The following is a 20433-nucleotide window of genomic DNA, read 5'->3' as shown; positions in this document are numbered from 1 at the left end:
AAACAAAAAAACCTGAAGGAACTTTCTGGCCAACCCAATAAATAGTAAAGCCACAGAAAAGAGCCCAGCTCTGCCCTGGCTGGGTCATCAGATCAGATGTTGGTGAGCAGGTGGTTCCTGAGGGCAGGCTTTGTGCACCAGCCTGGGCTCAAACCAGGAGAGAAACCCAGGCAAGGGCCCTTCCCGAGAAGGGCTGTAGCTTCAGCGCCTGACAGAAGTCAACCCACAGGAAGAGCACCTGAGCCTGGCTGGGGACGGGGGTGACGTGAAGCACAGGAGCCCGAGCGAGGTTGCAGTGAGCGGAGGCAGTGGCGGCAGGTGGGCACGGCCCTGGATGGGCAGACAGCGCCCAGGCTGTGCAGTGGAGGCTTTGGGAGGGTGGAGGGTGCAAATTCCTCCCGGCTCCCGGGAACCGGCTGCAGGAGGGTCCGCACTGCCGACACCAGCAGGGTGGAGAGTCTGTAAGTGGCTGCTTGAGCTGCCCTCCAGGACCAGTCAGCGCCGAGCCTGGAGTGAGGCAGAATTTATTTACAGGCTCTGTCGGGCCCGTGAGTGGCTATGGGCTCCCAGTGCCATCCTCGTTCCCATAGCAACATGTGGCTCTAGTGAAGAAAAAAACAAAAAGAAGGAAACAGATTCTGGGTTTTTTTTTGTTTTTTTTTGTTTTTTAAAAAAAAGGTTCCCTCCTGGCCTGGTGACAATTCAGTTCAGTGGCTCAGTCGTGTCCAACTCTTTGTGACCCCATGGACTGCAGCATGCCAGGCTTCCCTGTCCATCATGAACTCCCGGAGCCTACTCAAACTCAAGTCCATCGAGTCAGTGGTGCCGGTGACAGTGGTGACAATTATTTCCCAGGGCCTGCCCCCTGGTTCTGGTCACTCCCTTGAGGATTCCCTCCCAGGCAGCATCCACCAAAGGATATCGTCTGAGAAACAGCCTCAACGCACAGGGCAGAGAGGGGGGATGAGCCCAGGAGGAGAGAGAAATAGGAAGGAAGGAACGGGGGGCCTTGTCCAGTGTGAACTAGGAGATCTCGGCCTTGGTGCCAGCCTTGCCCTCAACCAGCTTTATCCTCCCTGGCTCTCAGGACACCTCCCTGGCTCTCAGGACACTTGTCTTTAAAATAGGGAGAGTGGACTAGATTTTAAAGCTTCCTTCCCAGTGAGACAGAAAAAAAAAATCAGAAAAATATTTAATTTATAGTACAATTAATACAAGACCTTTTATAGACGTCTTTATATTTAAATGATTTTAGGAAAGATTTTATTGGGAAAACAAAGGGAAAGTGACACAACAGTGAGCACGTCACTGTTCCAGACGTTCCACGAGCCTTATGACTGTTGCAGTGGAGCAGTTCAGCTCCAAACGCCCCGCCTGGGAAGGTGCCCACAGCTTCTGAGCAGGTGGGGCCTGGGGGCCACTGGGCGGCGAGATGGACGAAGACCCCAGCTCGTGAGCGTGACGTCCAGCTGTGTCTTGCTGCGGAGCCAGTGGTGAGGAGTCAGGCCGAGATCTCCATGGAGCCGGTGCTCTTCAAGACCAAGCAGACACATCTGGATGAAGTGAACAGCTGCCTTGGGCGGTGGGGCCACTAGAGCAGCCTCTAGGGGAGAGTAGAGGGCGCCAGTAAGGCCGTGTCTACCAGTTCCCCCTGGGAACCAGAACATTTCTCCTTTTTTGCCTTAGTTTTCCAGATTAATTAAGAGAAAGAATCTCTCTTCTGGGAGCTCTGGAGTATGCACACAGGAAAACCGAGGTCAGGGATTCCAGGGCTGCCAGAGGTGACATGTTTTGGAAAGGCTTTTCTCCAGAACCTTCCAGGCAGTAGAGTTTCAGATACCTGTGAGTGCCCAGGCTTATGGGAAGATGGCAAAGTGACATTAGAAAGTTTAAAAAAAGCCATTGCCATATAGAGACATTGCCATTGCAGTGTCATCAAGAAGCTTACTCTCATGCCTAGTAGGAATAAATACTTGTGCAAAACTACTGGGGTATCCTATCACCCCAAAGCAATGCTAAAAAGTTGTTGCTCACAACCTGGAAATATCTTGCTATGAAATGGGAAAAATATAGCAAGAAATATCTTGCTGCTGCTGCTAAGTCGCTTCAGTCGTGTCCGACTCTATGTGACCCCACAGATGGCAGCCCACTAGGCTCCTCTGTCCCTGGGATTCTCCAGGCAAGAATACTAGAGTGGGTTGCCATTTCCTTCTCCAATGCATGAAAGTGAAAGTGAAGTTGCTCAGTCATGCCGGACTCTTAGCGACCCCATGGACTGCAGGCTACCAGGCTCCTCCATCCATGGGATTTTCCAGGCAAGAGTTATCTTGCTATAACTGGCCTAACTGAAAACCATGTTTTGGGCTGTTCAGATGTACATACATGATACTCTGATTTTAAAGTGCCATGTTTTATTGGAAATACTTGGTCTTCATTTTTAAGGGAACAAAGATAAAACATCTCTATACAGTCTAGACAGACTTGGAACTTCTGTTCCTGAGACAAGTGTAAGAAGATGTAATTGTCAGCATCACCAAGCTCAGTAGGGTTTGCTGAGCACTGAGTGTGTGCCATGCTGCCATACACACGTTGCGAAAGGAGAGAAGAAGTCTTCAGGGTGTGTAATTCAGAAGCCAAATCTCTGTGTCTGACTTACGGGCAGATATCATTGAGAGGTAGGTATCTATTTATAAAGATATGTCACCTCGTAAATGTAAGCTGAAAGCTTGGCTCAGAAATCCTATTTGTATTGGTTGGTATGAAAGAAATCTGTGAAAATTACTCACGAGAAGCCTGAAAAGCAAGGTAGAGTAATTGATCAACATTTATTAAATTTTCCTGATTTCTGCTACAGTTCACAGTGGGTTCTGCTACAGTTCACAAGTGGACTCATAGGCCAACTTGGGAAAATTAACAGAGGCCTCTCTCTCTGCTTTTAAAAACCTTGGGGACCTCTCCAGGGGAACAGTGGATAAGAATCCACCTGCCAGTTTAGGGGACAGAGGTTCAATCCCTGGTCCAGGAAGATTCCACCTGCTGCAGAGCATCTAAGCACGTGTGCCACAGCCACGAGCCCGCTCCCCACAGAAGAGAAGCCGCCAACTGCAGCCAGGAGCCCTGCTCGCCACAACTATGCAAAGTCTGTGCACAGCTCCAAAGACTCAGCACAGCCAAATAAATAATAAAATTTTTTAAAATGTCAGGGGAAATGGCATTAAAATGTCTCAAAAAAAAAAAAAACCACCTTGAAGACATGTTGAACAAAGAGTGCTTGGGGAATCACTCTAATGAAAGCCGCAAAGAGTGGCCAACAAAGGAATTCCCTGGTTCACCAAGGAGGGGCCGCACATACGTGTGCAGCCTCTCCAGGGCTCCCAGAGAAAAGAGGACCCCAGACTGTCTCCAGCAAGTCGAGCATTACAGCTCCCAGAGAGGAAAGGAAAGGGATAATAAACAGCAGCCACAAAAAAGGACACGCAGATGGTGACTCGGGCTGTGTCAGCCTCATACACACGACTACATTCCAGATTAACCAGCTTCTCCCGGGGGACGGATCCTCGAAGCTGGTTTAGCAAAGGTGCCCCTTCATGAGCAGCGGCCATCAAACTGCTAATGGGAGGCCTGACTGCTGAAGAGGGGAGGGAGGGTGACTCGGCGACGGGGGTAATGGTTCTGCATAAATCCGAGCACAGCTCTGCGCCTCATTCACTTTGTCACAACCTTTCCAAGGGCGGGGGTCGCAGTCTTGGGAAGATTTGGAGGAAAGAAATGGAATCACACAAGCTTCTGAGTGAAAAGAAACTCAGGACCTGGCTGTTCCTCCGAGAGGGAAGCCCCAGGTATGGCGGGACAGGCCCCTCGAGGCACTGACGACTCCTCCGGGCAACAGTGACCCTGCAGTGTCTGCATGAGGAGAGCACGGCGTCCCCACGTCCCCACCAGCACACCTCTGCTGCTGGTGCCCGGCGGCCTGGGGTCCTGACAGAAGAGCCCCAGCCTTGAGCCAGACGGTGGCGGCATCCAGGCCTGGCCTGGGTGTCGGCTTCCCACTGTTGCTGTGCGGGCTCAAGGCTGGTGGGTTGAATTATTGACTGAGACCGCTGAGCTGGCACATTGTACAGAGGGGGGCGGCGAGGCCCAGGCCTTCATCTGGACGTCCTCCCTGTGCCTTCTGCCCGGAGGCCACTCCCGCCCCGGCCATGAGGCTGGATTTCGAATACCTTCCTCCTGACCTTCAGGCAGGATCACACTCACAGGCTGTCTTCCTGCTCACTCGCTGTCCCTTCGTCTGAGTGAGGAGCTGTCCTGGCACCCAGAGGGCACAGGAGCGGGAGCGGCCCCACCCCGAGGTGCACCCCCTCCCGCTCCTGGGCTGTGTCCCTCTGTGTGGGGTCCTGACAGCGGGGCCTGCGTGGCCTGGCGCCTGGCCAGCGTTCATGCTCAGTGAGGTTGCTGAGGTTTGAAAAACAAGCCATGGAAGGAGGATCAGAGGCCGAGTCCAGGTCCAGTGCTCAGGAGCCTGGGGGCACCATGGTCCCCCAGCCTCTGTCCTCCTGGGGGTACCCCAGCCTCTGTCCTTCCAGGGGGGGATCCCAGCCTCTGTCCTCCCAGCAGGGACCCCAGCCTCTGTCCTCCCAGGGGACCCCAGCCTCTGTCCTCCTGGGGGGACCCTAGCCTGTGTCCTCCCAGGGGTCCCCAGCTCTGTCTTCTCAAGGGGATTCTCTGTCAGTCTTAGCAAGCCTGTTATCAGGTGGTGTAGTTTATCCTTTTAAAATGCTTCTTTGCTGCTTGTCCCACATTGCTGTGTTCTACCTCAGAGGATTTCAAGCTTAAGGGTTTGCTGTCATCTGCTTGCTTTCTTCAGACCCTTGTATTACTTGTCACCACAAACATATTCCTTTTGTGATATTTTTAATTGAAGCAACACTTGTGTTTAAGCGTCTCCTCTGTCCAGAGGCCCTGGCTGCCCGCCCGGGCCCAGGCCAGGCCCCAACCAAGCCCTCTGAGGCACAGCCTCTTGCTCCACGGTCCCTGCAGCTCCCTTCCTGTGCCATCACATGGGGCTGGGGTGCCCACAGAGGACCCCTCTGACCAGACCTGCCTCATCCTTCCAGGCCCAGCTCTGGAGGCGTGCCCCGCCCCACACCCTCCAGGCTCCCTGCATGGTCAGAGCCTGTCCTCACTCAGCGTGTGGTGCACCCTCCCAGGGGCCAGGACTCACTGGAGGGGTACAGGAAGTGCCTCATGTTTTGGGTGACCGCGTGCGTGCACTCGGACCTCCTGAGCCCCGTGGATCCCTCTCCTGTTCGGGTCCCAACCACCCCCAGTGTCCAGCACCCCCCTGCCCCCCAGCCTGACACCTGGGGATGCCGATCCTGCCCCACTCGCCGCCCTGAGCACGCTCGCTCCGTCCCCGCTGCACCCTCTATCTCTGCACCCTTCTTTCTGTTTGTAAAACATCCTCTGCACTTGGACTCTTCCCCATGCAGCTTGTGACTGGATAGCTGTTTCTTGTGTGTTGCCTATGAGTCGGCAGAGCCCGCTGGGTGATGGAGATGCTCAGGAACCCACATCAGAGTTAGTCGGTCCCTTGGTGACACCCTTGGGACTCCAGGGTCACAGCCTGAAGCGCAGCTTTGACCGGTTCCTCACCGTCACTGTGGAGGCTCCGCCGGCAGGCTTCAGGGGCTCCCAGTTCCCCCACTTGGGGCAGAGCCTACGCTGAGCTCCGCAGGGTCAGGGAGACGAGTGGGCCTGATTCCCGGGGATCCGCCACCCGACGCTGAAACGGCCCCAATGGGTGTCTTGGGAATAACAACCATTTGCATTGCTCCCTCAAAACAGGTAGGTGGGTGGGCTAGAGCCAGTCGCGCAGTTACGGTTTAGTCTCGCAGGTAGAGAGAGGCTCTAGACAGTCCTCCAGGCTTCTCGCGCCCAGCGCGGGCAGAAACCCCCGCCCCCGGCCAGCGCCGCCAACGGGCCCCTTCCTCTGGTGACGGCTAGTCAGTCAGCGGCCCCTGCGCTGCCGTCTTCTTTACTTTTCACTTCAGAGTTTTTACTGATTTGTTTATTCCTGTGTGAGGCCCTGAGCGGGAGAAAGGAGAGCCACACCTGAGTCCTTGAGTCGGAGGGGAACTGACAGCTCAGGGCGCGGGCGGGAGGAGGCGGCCCAGGAGCCGAGAGACGGAGGGGAGGCCGCGAGGGCGGCGACGGCGGGCAGCCTCGGGGTGCGTGAGGCAGACACAGCCGGCGGGGGAGCGGGCTGGGGCACGCGGGGCTCGCGTCAGAGCGGGGAAGGCTTCTAAAGCTGGTTCACTGATGGGGCAAGGGTGTTATGGAAGCAGAGGTGTGTTCTCGGGGGTCATCTCCATGGCTCCATCATGTCCTTGCTCATAAAGCAAGAGACTGTCGGTTACCCACCAGGAGATGGTTCTATCACTTCAGAAGCTTGAAGAATGTGGAGCTGATGGAGAGTAGATTAATAGTTGCTACTTAGAAGAGGATTTTCAGATTGACCCCAGGTAGCTCAGGTGAGAGCCAGTGGTCCTGTAGACAACTTTCAAATCCCCAGAAAAGGCCCTCCTATCAGGCTGCTGACAAGTAAGTACCTGCCAATGGGCCCAAGTGGGGAGATTTGCTCGGGAAAAAAAAGGGGGGAGAAAGAAAAAGAAAGGAAGGAGAGACCTGGGCGCTGATCCCGGGCAGCTAAGGCCATGGGGGTTCACAAGAGGCAGCGCCAGCCTGAGCTTTAGAGGGCGGGGGGGGGGGGGGGGGGGGGCTCACGGAGAGAAGCAGCAGGCTCTGCCGCACAGAGGGCCAGGCTCAGTCAGTCCCACGTTAGTCTGAAAGGCAGGATTTAAAACAGTGGTAGACAAGTGAAGTGGGGATATGGGAAATAGTGATGCAGGGAGGTAAGCACGGAGTTTATATTTTAAGTATGATTTCCCGGTTGATTTTACACTTGTCTTCTCCTCTGTGAACCTGATTCTGCAGAAGGAGGGTGCGTGTGCATGCGTGCATAGTGGATTATGCCCGTGTGTGTGGTGTGGGTGTGCGGGGTGCGAGTGTGCACAGTGCGTGTGCTTGAGCTGTGAGGTCATAGAGCTCCCAGGAGGAAGGGGCAGCCCCACCCCCAGCTCTCTGCACCCCTGAGCCCCCTGCAGTCTCCTCCGCCTGGTCCTTCCTCGGGGAGGGCGGCCCATGGCCAGCCTGGCCTGCTTCCCGCCCACTCCCAGAACTCCAGTGCCTTCTCCTCCACAGTCCAGCCTTTATCCAGGACTCAGGAAACGGGCAGATCCAAGTTCAGTGGCTCCTCTCTAGCCAGTAGGCCCCTCAGAAGGAAAGGGTGCGCCCGACCCAAGCAGAGTGAGGCTTGAGCTCTCCTGGGAGCACGGGGTGGCCAGGGCTGGGAGGCTGTGCCATCTCTCACAGCTGTCCACACAGGCCCAGGCACGCGGCAGTCCTTTCCAAGCAATCCCTGCAGGCTGGTTACATGCTTCTATAAATCAGTGACAGCTTTACTACGACTCACATCGTCTTATATCTAGGACCCTGGGCTGCTGTAGGAGAAGTCTGGAGACCCGAGGGAGGAAACCCGTGGGGTGCAGTAGCGTGGTGTGAGAACCAGGCCCTGCCAGGCGTTTGTCCAGGACGCTGTGGTTCTAGCAGCAGGTCTTCTGTCTCCTGATTCCCCAGCCATGGTGACCTCTGGCTCCCTCAGCCTCAGCTCCTGTCCTGTTATTGGCCCAGCGCACTGGTGTCTCCAAGGCTGTCTGGTGCCGTGAGGCCCCTCCGTAACTGGCACTCACCCCTAAATCCCACTCCATCTTTCTGCTCCAGAGCCTCACCCACCACCACTGACACCTCTCCTCACAGTTGGCCGCTTGGAACTTGTCAGACATCACTTGGCTGGCTGTCTCCTCCCCAGCGCCTTTACCCATGTTATTCCCCTTGCCCAGAACACGTCTAACCCTGTGATGTTCTTGCCTTCCCTCCAAGTCTGTTAACTTTATTTTGTTTTAATTTTATTGAGGTACAATTGATTTACAATGTTAATTTCTTATAAACAGCAGGATGACTCCAGTTATGTGTGTGTGTGTGTGTGTGTGTGTATATATATTCATTTTCTCATATCCTTTTCCACTGTGGTTTGTCAGATGTTGAACACAGCTCTGCGCTGTAGAGTAGCACCTTGCTGTGTGACCGCTCTGCAGTTTGCACCTGCTCACCCAGAACTCTCAGCCTTTCCCACCCCTGCCTCTCCTCTCCTCCCTAGGCAGCCACAGTGTGTTCTCTCTGAGTCTGGTTTTGTTTCATAGATATGTTGGTTTGTATATTTTGGATTCCACATATAAGGGATACCACATGGTATCTCTCTCTTCCTGGCTTACTTGTCTTAGGATGTTAATCTCTAGATCCATGTTGCTGCAGATCTGCCTATAGATTGTGGTGGGGTGAGAGGGGGCAGCCACATGGCTTGCAGGATCTTAGTTCCTTGACCAGGGATCAAACTTGCACCCTCAGCAGTGAAAGTGTAGAGTCCTAACCACTGGACTGCCAGGGAATTCCTGCTTGTTAACTTTTAAAAGGACTCTCTTGAGGGCTTAGTCTCCTAAGTTCTATGAGCAGTGACCTTCAAACAAGTTGTTTTTATTGTTGTTGCTCCGTTGTGTCCACTCTTTGCAACCCCATGGGCTGCAGCATGTCAGGCTTCCCCATCCTTCACTGTCTCCCAGAGTTTGCTCAAACTCTTGTCCATTGAGTGATGATGCCATCCAACCATCTCATCCTTTATTGCCCTCTTCTCCTCCTGCCCTCAGTCTTTCCCAGCATCATGGTCTTTTCCAGTGAGTCAGCTCTTCGTATCAAGTGGCCAAAGTGTTGGAGCATCAGCATCAGTCCTTCCAGTGAATGTTCAGGACTGATTTCCTTTTCAGTTGACTGGTTTGATCTCCTTGCTGTCCAAGGGACCCTCAAGAGTCTTCTCCAGCACCACAGTTTGAACGCATTAATTCTTTGGTGCGCAGCCTTCTTTATGGCCCAACTCTCACATCCATCCATACATGACTACTGGAGAAACCATAATTTTGACTATATGGACCTTTATTGGCAAAGTGATATCTCTGCTTTTTAATACACTAAGTTTGTTATAGCTTTTCTCACAAGGAGCAAGCATCTTTTAATTCCATGGTGGCAATCACTGTCCACAGTGATTTTGGAGTCCAAGAAAATAAAGTCTCTCATTGTTTCCATTTTTTCCCCTTCTGTTTGCCATGAAGTGATGGGACCAGATGCCATGATCTTAGTTTTTAATGTTGAGTTTTAAGCCAGCTTTTTCACTTTCCTCTTTCACCTTCCATCAAGAAGCTCTTTAGTTCTTCACTTTCTGCCCTAAGGGTGGTGTAGTTTGCATGTCTGAGGTTATTGATATTTCTCCCAGCAACCTGGATTCCAGCTTGTGATTCATCCAGCCCGGCATTTTGTAGGATGTATTCTGCATATAAGTTAAATAAGCAGGGTGACAATATACAGCCTTGATGTACTCCTTTCCCAATTTGGAATCAGTTCATTGTTCCACATCCAGTTCTGACTGTTGCTTCTTGATCGGCACACAGATTTCTCAGGAGGCAGGTAAGGTGGTCTGGTATTCCCATCTCTTGAAGAATTTCCCAGTTTATTGTGATCCACACAGTCAAAGGCTTTAGCATAGTCAGTAAAGCAGATGGTTTTCTGGAATTCCCTTGCTTTTTCCATGATCCAGCAGATGTTGGCAATTTGATCTCTGGCTCCTCTGCCTTTTCTCAGTCCAGCTTGTACATCTGGATGTTCTTGGTTCACGTATTGCTGAAGCCTGGCTTGAAGGATTTTGAGCATTACCTTGCTAGCTTGTGAAATGAGTGTAATTGTGCAGTACTTTGAACATTCTTTGGCATTGCCCTTCTTTCGGATTGGAATGAAAACTGACCTTTTCCAGTCGTGTGGCCACTGCTGAGTTTTCTGAATTTGCTGGCATATTGAGTGCAGGACTTTAACAGCATCATCTCTTTAAAATTTGAAATAGCTCAGCTGGAATTCCATCACCTCCACTAGCTTTGTTCCTAGTGATGCTTCCTAAGCCCTGCTTGACTTCACAATCCAGGATGTCTGGCCCTAGGTGAGTGACCACACCATCGTGGTTATTCCAGTCATTAAGACTTTCTTTGTACAGTTCTTCTGTCTGCATATCCCCTAAAAGGGCTTTGGGCAAAAAAGTATAATTTTTCGAACATTTTAAGTAAAACATTTGTTCGTAAGTTTAAATATAATTATTTGTGTTAATATGATACAGGAAAAAATAAACATTTTAAAAGATGGAAGCTGAGGACTAATTATTATGAATACATAATTGATGACATGATTTACTAAGATAGATTTTAACCAACTCGTTGAACTAAGGGACACCAAATCTGAAAATAATTGTGGAATCATTCATGGGTTTTAGCCAGTGTATTTTGAGAATGTCTTCATAATTCTGGAAAAATTCCAGTTACGTTTAGAAGAATTACGTGAGTCACATATACAGTTCAGTTCTGAATTCAGAACATCTCCCCCAGGCCACGCTTCCCCCACTTGGGGACCAGGAGCTGCCAGGGCCCTCACTCATGGGAGGGCGCATGCTCACCCTGGGCTTGGCGTGCCCCAGTGGCACCCAGCAGGGCATCTCAGGGCTGTGCTTTCCTCTCGGGATGTGGGCGAGGGTGTCAGGATTCAGTCACTTCGCAGGCAGTTTTGGAAAATACAGAATTTGAGGATTTGGAAACTGATTCCCTGAAGACTGCCAGCGTGCTTCTTGGAAAGAAGATGTGTGTTCCTCAGACTGCAGACCCCACTGTAGAGGGTGTGACTCTGCTCTGTGGAGAGCTCAGGACAGGGAGCAGGGACCCCAGGAGGATATGTCGTTACACACTGGAACAAGGACTTCCCGTGTGGGCCAGGGAGGGCTCCTCTGCAGACCCTGCTCTGACTGGGGCTGCCCCTACTGCCCCGGCTCACGCCCAGACGTCGCTCCTGCACTGGGCGTGAGGCTCCCGCCACCCCAGTCATGCTGCATTTGCTCAAGGTCGGGGCCAAGGCTCAGGCTTGCTCGCCGAGCTCTGTGCGGTACCCACCTGTCTGCTCAGTGGTGCTTCCTGAGTGAGTCACACGGGAGTCACCCAGCACCTCCTGGGGACTGTGGGAGGCCCGCTCCTCCACATGAGGGTGTCTGCTGCCGGTTGGCCCAAGTCCCGTCAGGTTGAAGTTCCCTCCCCAGAACTGCTGCCCAGAGGATGAATTCATACCAAGAACGTGTTTCTTCCTGAGGCCACGGCATGAGGTCAGCCGGCTCCTTGGTCCCTTGGAGATCCCCTGGGGTAGTGCCCTGCTGGCTTTTCTTTTTTTTAGAAAAGGACTTTATGGCAGTACAATTCCCATGTCATACAACTCACCTATTTAAAGCATACAATTCATTGGCTTCTAGTATTTTCAGAGTCTTGCAGCCATCGCCACCACCATCAACCCCACTAGCTTCTAACCCAACTGCCAGATGTAAGAATTAGTTAATTTAAAGAGAAAGAAAAGCTCGTGAGACCAAAGTAACCCAAATCAGAGAAGTTCGGTGGGAATGTTTTATAGGAATCCACACCACGCTGCCTGTAACTCTTAGACCATCAGCCCGCTTACTTTTACCCTGAAACATACCCAGCCTTCTAGTTGCTCCTGTCTGCGCCCGCAGCAGGGGGCAGAGGACTCTGACTCCCCTGGGGACCGTGACCCAACTCGTCACAGCCCGGGTTGGACGCCGGCCCGCACTCACCGCCTCTCCTCTCTCACAGGTGTTCCACTGCGTCCACTTTGAGTGTCCCGAGCAGCAGAGTGCCCAGAAGGACAGCAGCGACGAGCCTGGGACAGGGGGCGCCAGCGCGGCCGGGCAGCAGCTCGACCCCCACGCCCTGCAGGCCCCCAGCGGCAGCTCCCTGCCCTCCAGCCCTGGCTCCAACTCACGCTCACCCAACCGGCAGCACCAATAAAGGAGGCGCACGTGTGGAGTGACTCGGGTGGCCAGGTGGCGCGGGAGCCGTGTCCCCCGCCCGAGCAGGGATCCCTGTGGACTCCCCCCACACCCTCCCCCTGGAGGAGCAGGCCTGGCTGCAGAAAGGGACACAGAACGGGTTTCCTCCTAAGGACACAAAGGGGCTGCTCTATTCTCCTCAATTTGTTCAAATCAGGCTGGTCTCCAGAGGGAGAGAGTGGGTCTTCAATCTTCATCAAGTCCTCCATTAACACCCTACCTCTCTAACCTGCAAGGGGCACAGAAGGAAGTAGTAGGCAGGCCCGGGTCCGCATACAGAAACGGCACGCAGACACGGGCCGCGCGGGCGTGTCGGGCCTTCCCCCAGAGGCGCCCTGAGAAAGGAGACTTCAGTGTGTTTACTTTTATGGACATTGCCCTGGCAACTAAATGGTTTTTTATTTCTTTTAGTTACTCTCCATTTGCTGAATCATAGGTATTCCAGATCTTTTTGAAAGGCTCAAACCACAAATCACTTGTTTCAATCCCTTTTGATGCTGTAATTTTCCTTCTTTAGTTTTGAACGGTGGAGTGTGGGGTAGAGCGGAAAAATAGCGTGCACGTCTCCCTAGGGAGGGATGGAGGCAGGGCTTCGTGGTCTGACAAGGAAAATCCTTTGAGGAAGTTCAACAAAATACACAATGAACAAATCAATCTGCGGACACTGGAGTTAATAATCACTCAAAGTGCCAGGTTATTAACCTGTCATTCCTGAAATGTATCCCACCTTTAAGCTTGGGAGGCTGACAAGGAAACAGTGACTATGCCACCAGCTAATTGAACGCTCAGAAGTGTGCACAGATAAACCCGCCCCAGCTAATGTAAGGCTCACAAGTGTGCACAGATAAGCCTGCCCCAGCTTCTGGCTAGGCTGGGCCCGCCCTGTTTGCCACAGGTTAGTGGAGGTGTGTGGAGACGGCCATCCTGCTGGTCAGGGTCTGGAATACAAGAGGGGCCTCTCCCGCCCGCTGGTGATCAGTGGTTGCTGCTTTTCCCCCAGACCATAATACTCAGCTAGGGATTGGGGGGATGGGGGGGGACAGTTCTAAGCAGCTTTCCTCTTAATCCTCACCGAGACCATCTAATCTGACAGTTGTCACTTGATCTGGCCTGCGTGTCTGAGTGATGTCCGCCCAGCGCTAACCGCCCTCTGAGAACCCCTCCCCAGCTTCTCCCGGTGGCTGGCTGCGGCCATCAGGCCCTCCGCGCACCCTGCCTAAGGCAGGGTGGGCACTTTCTTTCTGTCTTAAGCACACATTGGTCATAGGTGTGCAAAGAGCCAGTGGGTCAGCTCTTTCCTCCCAGTGTTACATAGATGTGAGTGGCTTATCGGTCCCGGGGTAGTGTCGCTTCAAGCTGCATGAATAAACCAGATGGTTGTCTTTCTGCGGGTCCCCCTCAGTGCCCTTCACTCTGATCTCTGTCTGTATCCCCCCGTGTGGGGTGAGTGGAACCCCTGGGTTGAGGGGCAGCTTTTCACCGTAGGAGGAGGGCTCTGGTAACAAATGGAGCCTCTTGCTTGCTCACCGTGGGTGGGTGACCACCTCCCTCAGCGTCCAGCCCCCGGTTGCCAATTAGAGCCTGGCATTCTTGTCCACTCAGCACCTCCTCAGGCGGTGCATTCACTGCTGACAGGGAAACAGGAGGAGCAGGGGACTCGGGCTCGGGCAAGGTTCAAATCCTTTGCAGGTAGCACCGGTTCACGGGCTTAATCACGGAGTCACCTGTCCAGAGAGGCGTCCCAGCCTGGAGGCCGGCACTGCTGACCTGGGGAAGGTCCAGAGCCTTCCAAGCCGTGGCCCTGCAGCATCCCTCTGCGTCCAAGCACTGGGGACGAATGCCACCTGGCTACTCAGCTGCCAACAAGGAGGCACGAACCGTGCCTGGCTGGCCAGCGGCTCAGCCCTTCTCTCGTCCCCGGTGAATTCTCTCCACCCTGAAGTCTGTCTGGAGAACAGAACTGTCTCCCTGCTTCTGCAGCACTTCACTCGCCCTTGTTATCACGTAAAGGGAAGGAAGGGACGGTGATGCCACCCCTCCCCGGCAGCTGCCTCCCGGGCCCGATGGTCTGGAATCCTGTTCTGAATGCTGACAAAGCCCAGCAGGGCCACTCCAGTCTGTCTCCTGCTACGAGGCAGGGGCTCCGCCTTCCCTGATGAGCCTTCTGGTTTGGGGAATGGGGGGCAGTCAACAAGTCCGTAGGGGACTGATATCTCCAGAGCCCTGGCCAGTCCTACAGAGGAGTCCCCCCACCCCCGACCCCGCCGGGAACCACATGGACCAAAATGGCCCCCAAACTCCGAGAAACCAAAGGAGCCGAGAGGGAGTGCAGGGGCTGAGACCCGGCTCCAGGGAACCCCACCAGACCCCTCCGCCCAGCAGCGGGTAGAGGCCGAGTCCCTGGGGAGCTGTGGGCACCAGGCTGCGGGTTTGGCCAGGCTGGGAGGGGGGCAGCGGCAGAGGAGGGCCGGTGGCTCCCCACACCCCGTGAGGAGGCAGCTGCATGGAGGGGGGTTGAGGAGGTTGGGGCAGAGGGACAGAGGGGTGCTTACACCACCTTTGTAACCAGGTCACGAGATAGAACAAGCGGAGCCTTTTGCCCTTCACTTTAGATAAAGCTCTGTGCAGAGTAAGAGGCAGACTCCTTTGGGGGAAAGCGTTCAGTCACCTCCTGGAGCTCCTTGGAGGGCTGGCTCTGAGCACGGCGGGCGGGGCACGTGCCACATGAGCCCCATTCAAGGCCAGCTCAGGTAAGGCCGGGTGCCAGGCACTCAGAACTTGAAACACACACACTTGTCTTCCCGTATTCTGTTTTTTTCCGATGCTCTTCTGATTTTAGTTAGAGCCATGAGCCCGTGATGGATATGGGACTCTTCTCAATTGCTCTTTAAATTATCACTTTTTAAATCTTAGTAAATAAAGTGTGTTTATTCCTGACAAATACATTAAAAGTGTGTTATCCCTAGAAGAGTTAGGAAAAAGAGAATTATTTTCAGCGAGAGTGGGATGTGTTTGTTAGACGGCGTCCTTGGCCAAGAAGAAAGAGCTTCTGAATTGTGCAAAAACTGCTCAGGAGTTACGCTGTCACCCCAACTGTCAAACCACTGTGCAGACACTGCCGGCCCAGCCAGCTTCACTTTTTTTTTTTAATTTAGAAGATAACAAAATTGTAATCACTTATCCTTTTAGAGCCACGGGGAAAGGAAGGTCTTATCTGTGATAAGAAGCAGAGCATCCTGTGTGCGGAGGCCAGCTGGTAATAAAGAAAGGGAGCATTCCCATTCCCCAGTGCAGCTTCAATTAAGAACCTCCCTTCGGACAGAGAAGAAAAGGTGTCAAAGGAGGGAAACAAAATTAAATGTGTCTCCTAGGAGTTTTTCCTCATTAGTGGTTTGCTTTTTGTGTTTTTTCCTGGTGCGATTTCACGCCCATTTTCCACGTGGGTGGCCAGCTCCTCTGGGTGCGGCGGCCGGGCAGGTGGCCGTGGGCAGCAGTACAGGCCACGATCCGTTTATTTCTGTGGCTGCAGCCATGGATTCTACGTTGTCTGTCCTCACAGTGGCTCCAGCAGGAGTCCAGTGCTCATTAGCAGCCTGAGGGATGTAAAATGCAGTCCGTGGTTTTTATTGTAGCAGAAGTTGTCCTGGGCCTGGTGTCCACTCAGGAGTCACTGGAGGAGCTGGGGAAGGATGGACAGGGCAGCCGGGACTCACCTGTTTCTCCCCCTGGAAGCTGACCTGGTCACACCTGGGTGACTGGGCAGGATCCTGAGGCCCTGGCGTTTTGCAGAAAATGAATGAATGGTGAGGGGGACTTGCTGGAGGGTAAGCCAGTTTCTGGTACACCCCAGCCCTGCCCTGCATAGGGGTGAAGAGAGAGGAGAGGACGTGCTGATCCTGCTCGTGTCTGTGAGACAGGCCATACCTCAGCAGAGCCGAGGGCCTGCGCGCCCACCACATAGCCCGGGGCCCTGCTGTCAGGATCTGTTGAACGGGACGAACCGTACAGGTGCTGGGAGCTGCCCCCACTGCAGAGGTGAGCACAGGTGTGCACTGCTGAAAAATCACTCTTTTTAAAGTACTTTTTATTTTAAAAAAAATACTAAAGAATGCTCATGGAATAACCTAGCGGAGGGGTGGGGTGCCCTCCCTTTGGTCTGGCTCTGAGCTGGGCTGGTCACTCATGTCCTCTGCGACCAACTATCCAGACAGGCCCAGCCTTGTGTCCCTGCCCTCTGCCAGCTGGAAGGCAGACTCTGGAAGGGGCTCCCTGACCCCAGGTGACTTTCTGCATTTTTTAATTTAAAAAAAAAAAAACACCCCCCCAGAGGGCTCATGGCCTGAGGACTCCCTTCACCCCCCTCATCGAGACTGGGGCCTCGAGCGCTTACCATTTGCATCCTGCGTCTTTACAGTCCTGAGCCCAGGGGAGAGGATGAGGCTGCCGCCACCTGCCCCCACTACCGTCTCCCCTTGGCCTCCCTGCAGCTGGGACAGCTGAAGCTGCTGCCTGAGAGCCAGCTCCAGGAGGAGCCAAGGCCCGTCAGGTGGGAGCGGAACCCTGGGGCTTGGGTTCCCATGGACGCCCAGGAACACTGCTGACACGCTTACAGCCTGTCACCAGGTGAGCCTCCTCCTTGAGCAGCAATGGGGTGGACAGGACAGTTTCGGCCAGCCGGAGGTGGCCATGCTGCTCGTGGCAGGAGGTGGCCTCTGCTTTCTACCCCGTGTTCAGGTGGCAGGCTGTTCTTCCCGATGGCCGCTTCTAGCCCTGGCTACCTGGTTTACCCCCAGCAGCTACTGGAGTTTCCCAAGACCTGCCTGGGCCCTGACAGTAAAGAGGAGACGGTGTGGGCAGGGACCGCAGGGAGCTCTGAGCGCTGACCAGCTCGGGCCTCGGGCAGCTGCTCCCCAGGGCTCAGCGCCTGGCTTTCCCAGCTGCCTTCTGCGAAGGGCAGCGCCAGCTCCCAGAGGGACCTGGGAGGAAGCGCCAGGAATATGCCTTTGGCCTCTCCCATCTCTGAGGTCTTGAGCCTACACCCCCAACCCCCGCAGAGAAGCCGGTGGAGGGAGAGGTGAGGCACAGACTTGGCCTCTGGGCTGGGGTGTGGGCAGGGGGTTCAGCAGAGAACTCAGCCCTCCTTTGTCTTGGGTTTCTGGGTCTGTGAAGGTTGCTGAGGGCTTCTGGGGCCTCTGGGTGGGGAACTGCTTTTCTGAGTCATCTGTAAAGGAGGACTTGGTCCAGAAGCCCAGACGGTTCATTTGTGGGCAGAATGCAAGCTTCATTTTGCACAACAGCCTAGGTGAGCAAATATACAAGTGTGCATTCACAAGTCCTGATTTCACAGCTGTGAGACGTGACGTGGGCTCTCTTCAGAAACGATGCAGATTCCTGTGGGTTGTGGGCCCTCCCCCAGGGCTCCGTGCTGTCTTCGCCTCTGGGCAGACAGCATCTGGGCACGCCTGTCCCCTGTGAGCCAAGCGAGCCCACTGTGAGACTTCCCCAAGGACTGTGAGGAGGGGTGCAGGCCCCACCGCAGCTCTGAAGCGCCTTCCCAGAACGCCTCCAGGCTCCTGGGTGCTGCAGACATGGGTCACAGCCTCCACCCTGAGCCAGCCTAGTCCTGCTTAAGGCCTGTGAGGTGATCATCGATCCAGCACTTACAGATGATCAGATGCTGGTCGTCTCCAGGGCTGTCCCTACGGGAGGTTTGGGTCTCAGATGTGCCAGGACCCAGGCACACCCACCCCTACACCCCTGGGGGCCCTCGGGGCTGGCGCTCACTTCCTCCTGTCTCCCCCCAGGTATGTGCCCTTGGTGCCAGCAAAGGCCAGCTCAGCAGACGCACCTCCACCCCAGGGTCACCTGAGGCAGAGCCACCCGAGAGAACCCGGCGCAGCAGCTGCGGAGCCTGGACTCTGAGGGACGAGTGAGCACCCCACAGAGCCTCCACCTCGTTCACCCTCTGGCCCGGGGGGACCTTTTACTATTTTCCTGGTCATCCAGGTGGCACTTAGGAAAACCGGCGAAACAGAGAAATCCAGACTGTCATACGATTGGTTTAATTTTTTTTTTCAGCAGGAGAAAAAAGAATAAAGTTACAAGATTCTTTTAATATTTTCACAATGTTAAAACTAAAACTGGGCTCTAGGCTATGTGTGTAAGTAAATCTAGAACACAAAAGGGTTAAATAAGATTTTTCTCTTTTAAAGATACAAGAATTTAAGCTTTCCTTACATTTAACAAACTTCACAGAACAGATACTGCAGGGGAACAAGCCCTCCCCACCCCCCAGCTCTGCCATCAGGAAACGACCAGGGGCTGCGAGCCCTGTGCGCGGCCGGCTCTCCAGGGCCCGCGTCCCGGGGCCACCAGCGGCGGCGGCAGCAGCGGGGCCGGGAGGGCGCCTGGTGGCCGTTTCTGAGATCGGAGCTGGGCGGGGCGCCGAGGCGGGCCACATCACTGAGGACGGCCAGGTACTGGCCAGAGGGCCGTGGCTTGACAACAGTGGTAAACGTGGGCAGGCCTGGCCTCTCAGGCCTGGGCTGCCCAAGAGCAAGACCCTGGTCTCGGTCCTGAAGCAAGAATTAAGGCTGGAGATTTTGCAGCGGATTCCACTCTGGTTGGGAGGGGTGCCTTGGGGGCGGGGCGTTGGGGGGAAGAGCATGATTCCTTATTTCAGTTTTTGGACCAAAACATCTGTAGTTGCAGGTATTTACTGTTAGTTTGTGGACAGAGCTGAGTGACCATTTGTTGTGGTAAGAAAGGGTTAAGTTGCTGGGTTCAACTCTCCCAGAAGCCTGTGCATGGGCAGCTCCAAACGGCCTGGGTCCGAAGGGGCTCTGGGCGTCCAGGCCCCTGCTCAGGCTCTCAAGCGCCCCTCTTCCCTCCTACCCCCCCACCCACCTGACTGGTGAGCACTTCCTAACGGGCCAAACAGGCCCGTCCCCGCCTGGCCTCTACTCCACCCCTCTGCCCTCTGGAGAGGCGCAGGCTGAGCCACACGCCCTCCCTGCCCACCCACGAACCATGCTCTAGACAGACCCACCTCTGTCCCGGCGGCGGGCGCTGCCCCCTCAAACAAGCCTCTGTGTGGCAGAGCAGGCTGGCGGCCCGTGGACCGCGGGGCCACACGGACCTGAGGGGCGAGGCCGCTCCTGCTGCACAGGACGGAGCTGTGGGCAGCGTCCAGCACGGCCGTCGATTCCTGGTGGCTATGAAACATCTTTAAAAGAACCTAGCAGTAGAGGCCAGTCTGTCGGCCACAGCTGCTGTGCTGCAATTAGCCGTATTTGATCAGTGCCGGATCCCTGCACTCGGCGGATGGCAGGCCAGAGCTGTGGGGTCAGGGCGCCCAGTCGCTTCTTGTGACCGGGGAGGGGCCTGTGTAGAAAAGGTGGTTCTTGTTCGTGGGCTAGTCTTGAGTGGAGCTAATTTTCAAAGTGAGGTTATTGTTTCTCGTCCCGTGTGATGAGTTTTTTCATATTAATTCAGGTAAAAAAATTTAAGAACCTGCCCCCACCCCCATTTCCTGCTCAGTGGGAGAGTGAGGCCACCCCCAGCCCAGCCACGGGCTGATCTCAGCAGCTGCCTGCGGCCCAGGCACGTCTGGCCGTCAGGGGTCCTGGCTACCGGGACTAAGGACAGTGGAGAGGTGAAGGCCGGACGCTAACCAGAGCTTCCGGCAAAGCCACGTGCGTCGTGGGGACTTGAACACCAGCTTCTCCTCTAGTGACTCAGAGTCTCCGTCTGGAACGCTTTCCACTTAAGGCTTTTTTAAGTTTGACTCCAGCAGTGACAGGTATGTGTGGTTTTAAATCCACTAGCCATGCTCAAAAAAAATATTCTTCATGTTTTAATTTTATACAATGGCTAGCAGGCACCTTAGAAACCAGCCAGAAATCAATTTCAACCACCATCAACCCCTAAACTACAGTACCAGGATGGCTGGCTAAGGAAAGGAAACAGACTGGCTGTAGTCTGACGCGTGCCCAGTACAAGGTGTCTGGCTGACTTTGTCCTAAATAAGGCTAACATTAGTGAACTAAGAACAGCGTCACGTGGCGGCCAAGCCGGCCTTCAGGAGCACCCCTCCCCGATGCGCTGGCAGGAGCGCCCCACTTTCCGGTCCAGTTTCACCATTTTCATGATGGCTTCCTCTCGGCCACGGCCCATGTGGTCAAACGTACAGTCATGCTGCTCAGGGAGGCGATGCAACATACAGAACACGTAACCTGCAGCAGTGGGAGAAGCAGAGAAGACAGGGTTAGGGTGGCCCGTGGGCCCAGCTCCCGCTCACGTCTGGAGAGTGGACAGTGGTCACAGCGCGGGTTCCTGCTGTTATG

At 54.4% G+C, this 20433-nt stretch overlaps 2 protein-coding genes across 7 annotated transcripts in view; one reads left to right on the top strand and one right to left on the bottom strand.

The window, feature by feature from the left end:
- Positions 1-15472, top strand: part of BTBD9 (BTB domain containing 9) — a 414263-nt gene extending 398791 nt beyond the window's left edge. For all 5 annotated transcript variants that reach the window (XM_070777439.1, XM_019985625.2, XM_070777438.1 and 2 more), the window contains one exon: positions 11853-15472. In XM_070777439.1, coding sequence (XP_070633540.1) covers positions 11853-12047 — 195 coding nt within the window. In that variant the 3' untranslated portion in view covers positions 12048-15472. The remainder of the gene's footprint in view (positions 1-11852) is intronic.
- A 2662-nt stretch (positions 15473-18134) lies between these two features.
- Positions 18135-20433, bottom strand: part of ZFAND3 (zinc finger AN1-type containing 3) — a 328186-nt gene continuing 325887 nt past the window's right edge. For both annotated transcript variants that reach the window (XM_070777441.1, XM_019985979.2), the window contains one exon: positions 18135-20322. In XM_070777441.1, coding sequence (XP_070633542.1) covers positions 20168-20322 — 155 coding nt within the window. In that variant the 3' untranslated portion in view covers positions 18135-20167. The remainder of the gene's footprint in view (positions 20323-20433) is intronic.

Source organism: Bos indicus, chromosome 23 (assembly GCF_029378745.1).
Source record: "Bos indicus isolate NIAB-ARS_2022 breed Sahiwal x Tharparkar chromosome 23, NIAB-ARS_B.indTharparkar_mat_pri_1.0, whole genome shotgun sequence".
Classification (NCBI taxonomy): domain Eukaryota; kingdom Metazoa; phylum Chordata; class Mammalia; order Artiodactyla; family Bovidae; genus Bos; species Bos indicus.
Note: the sequence above shows the minus strand (reverse complement) of the source record. Positions and strands in the feature narration are given on the sequence as shown.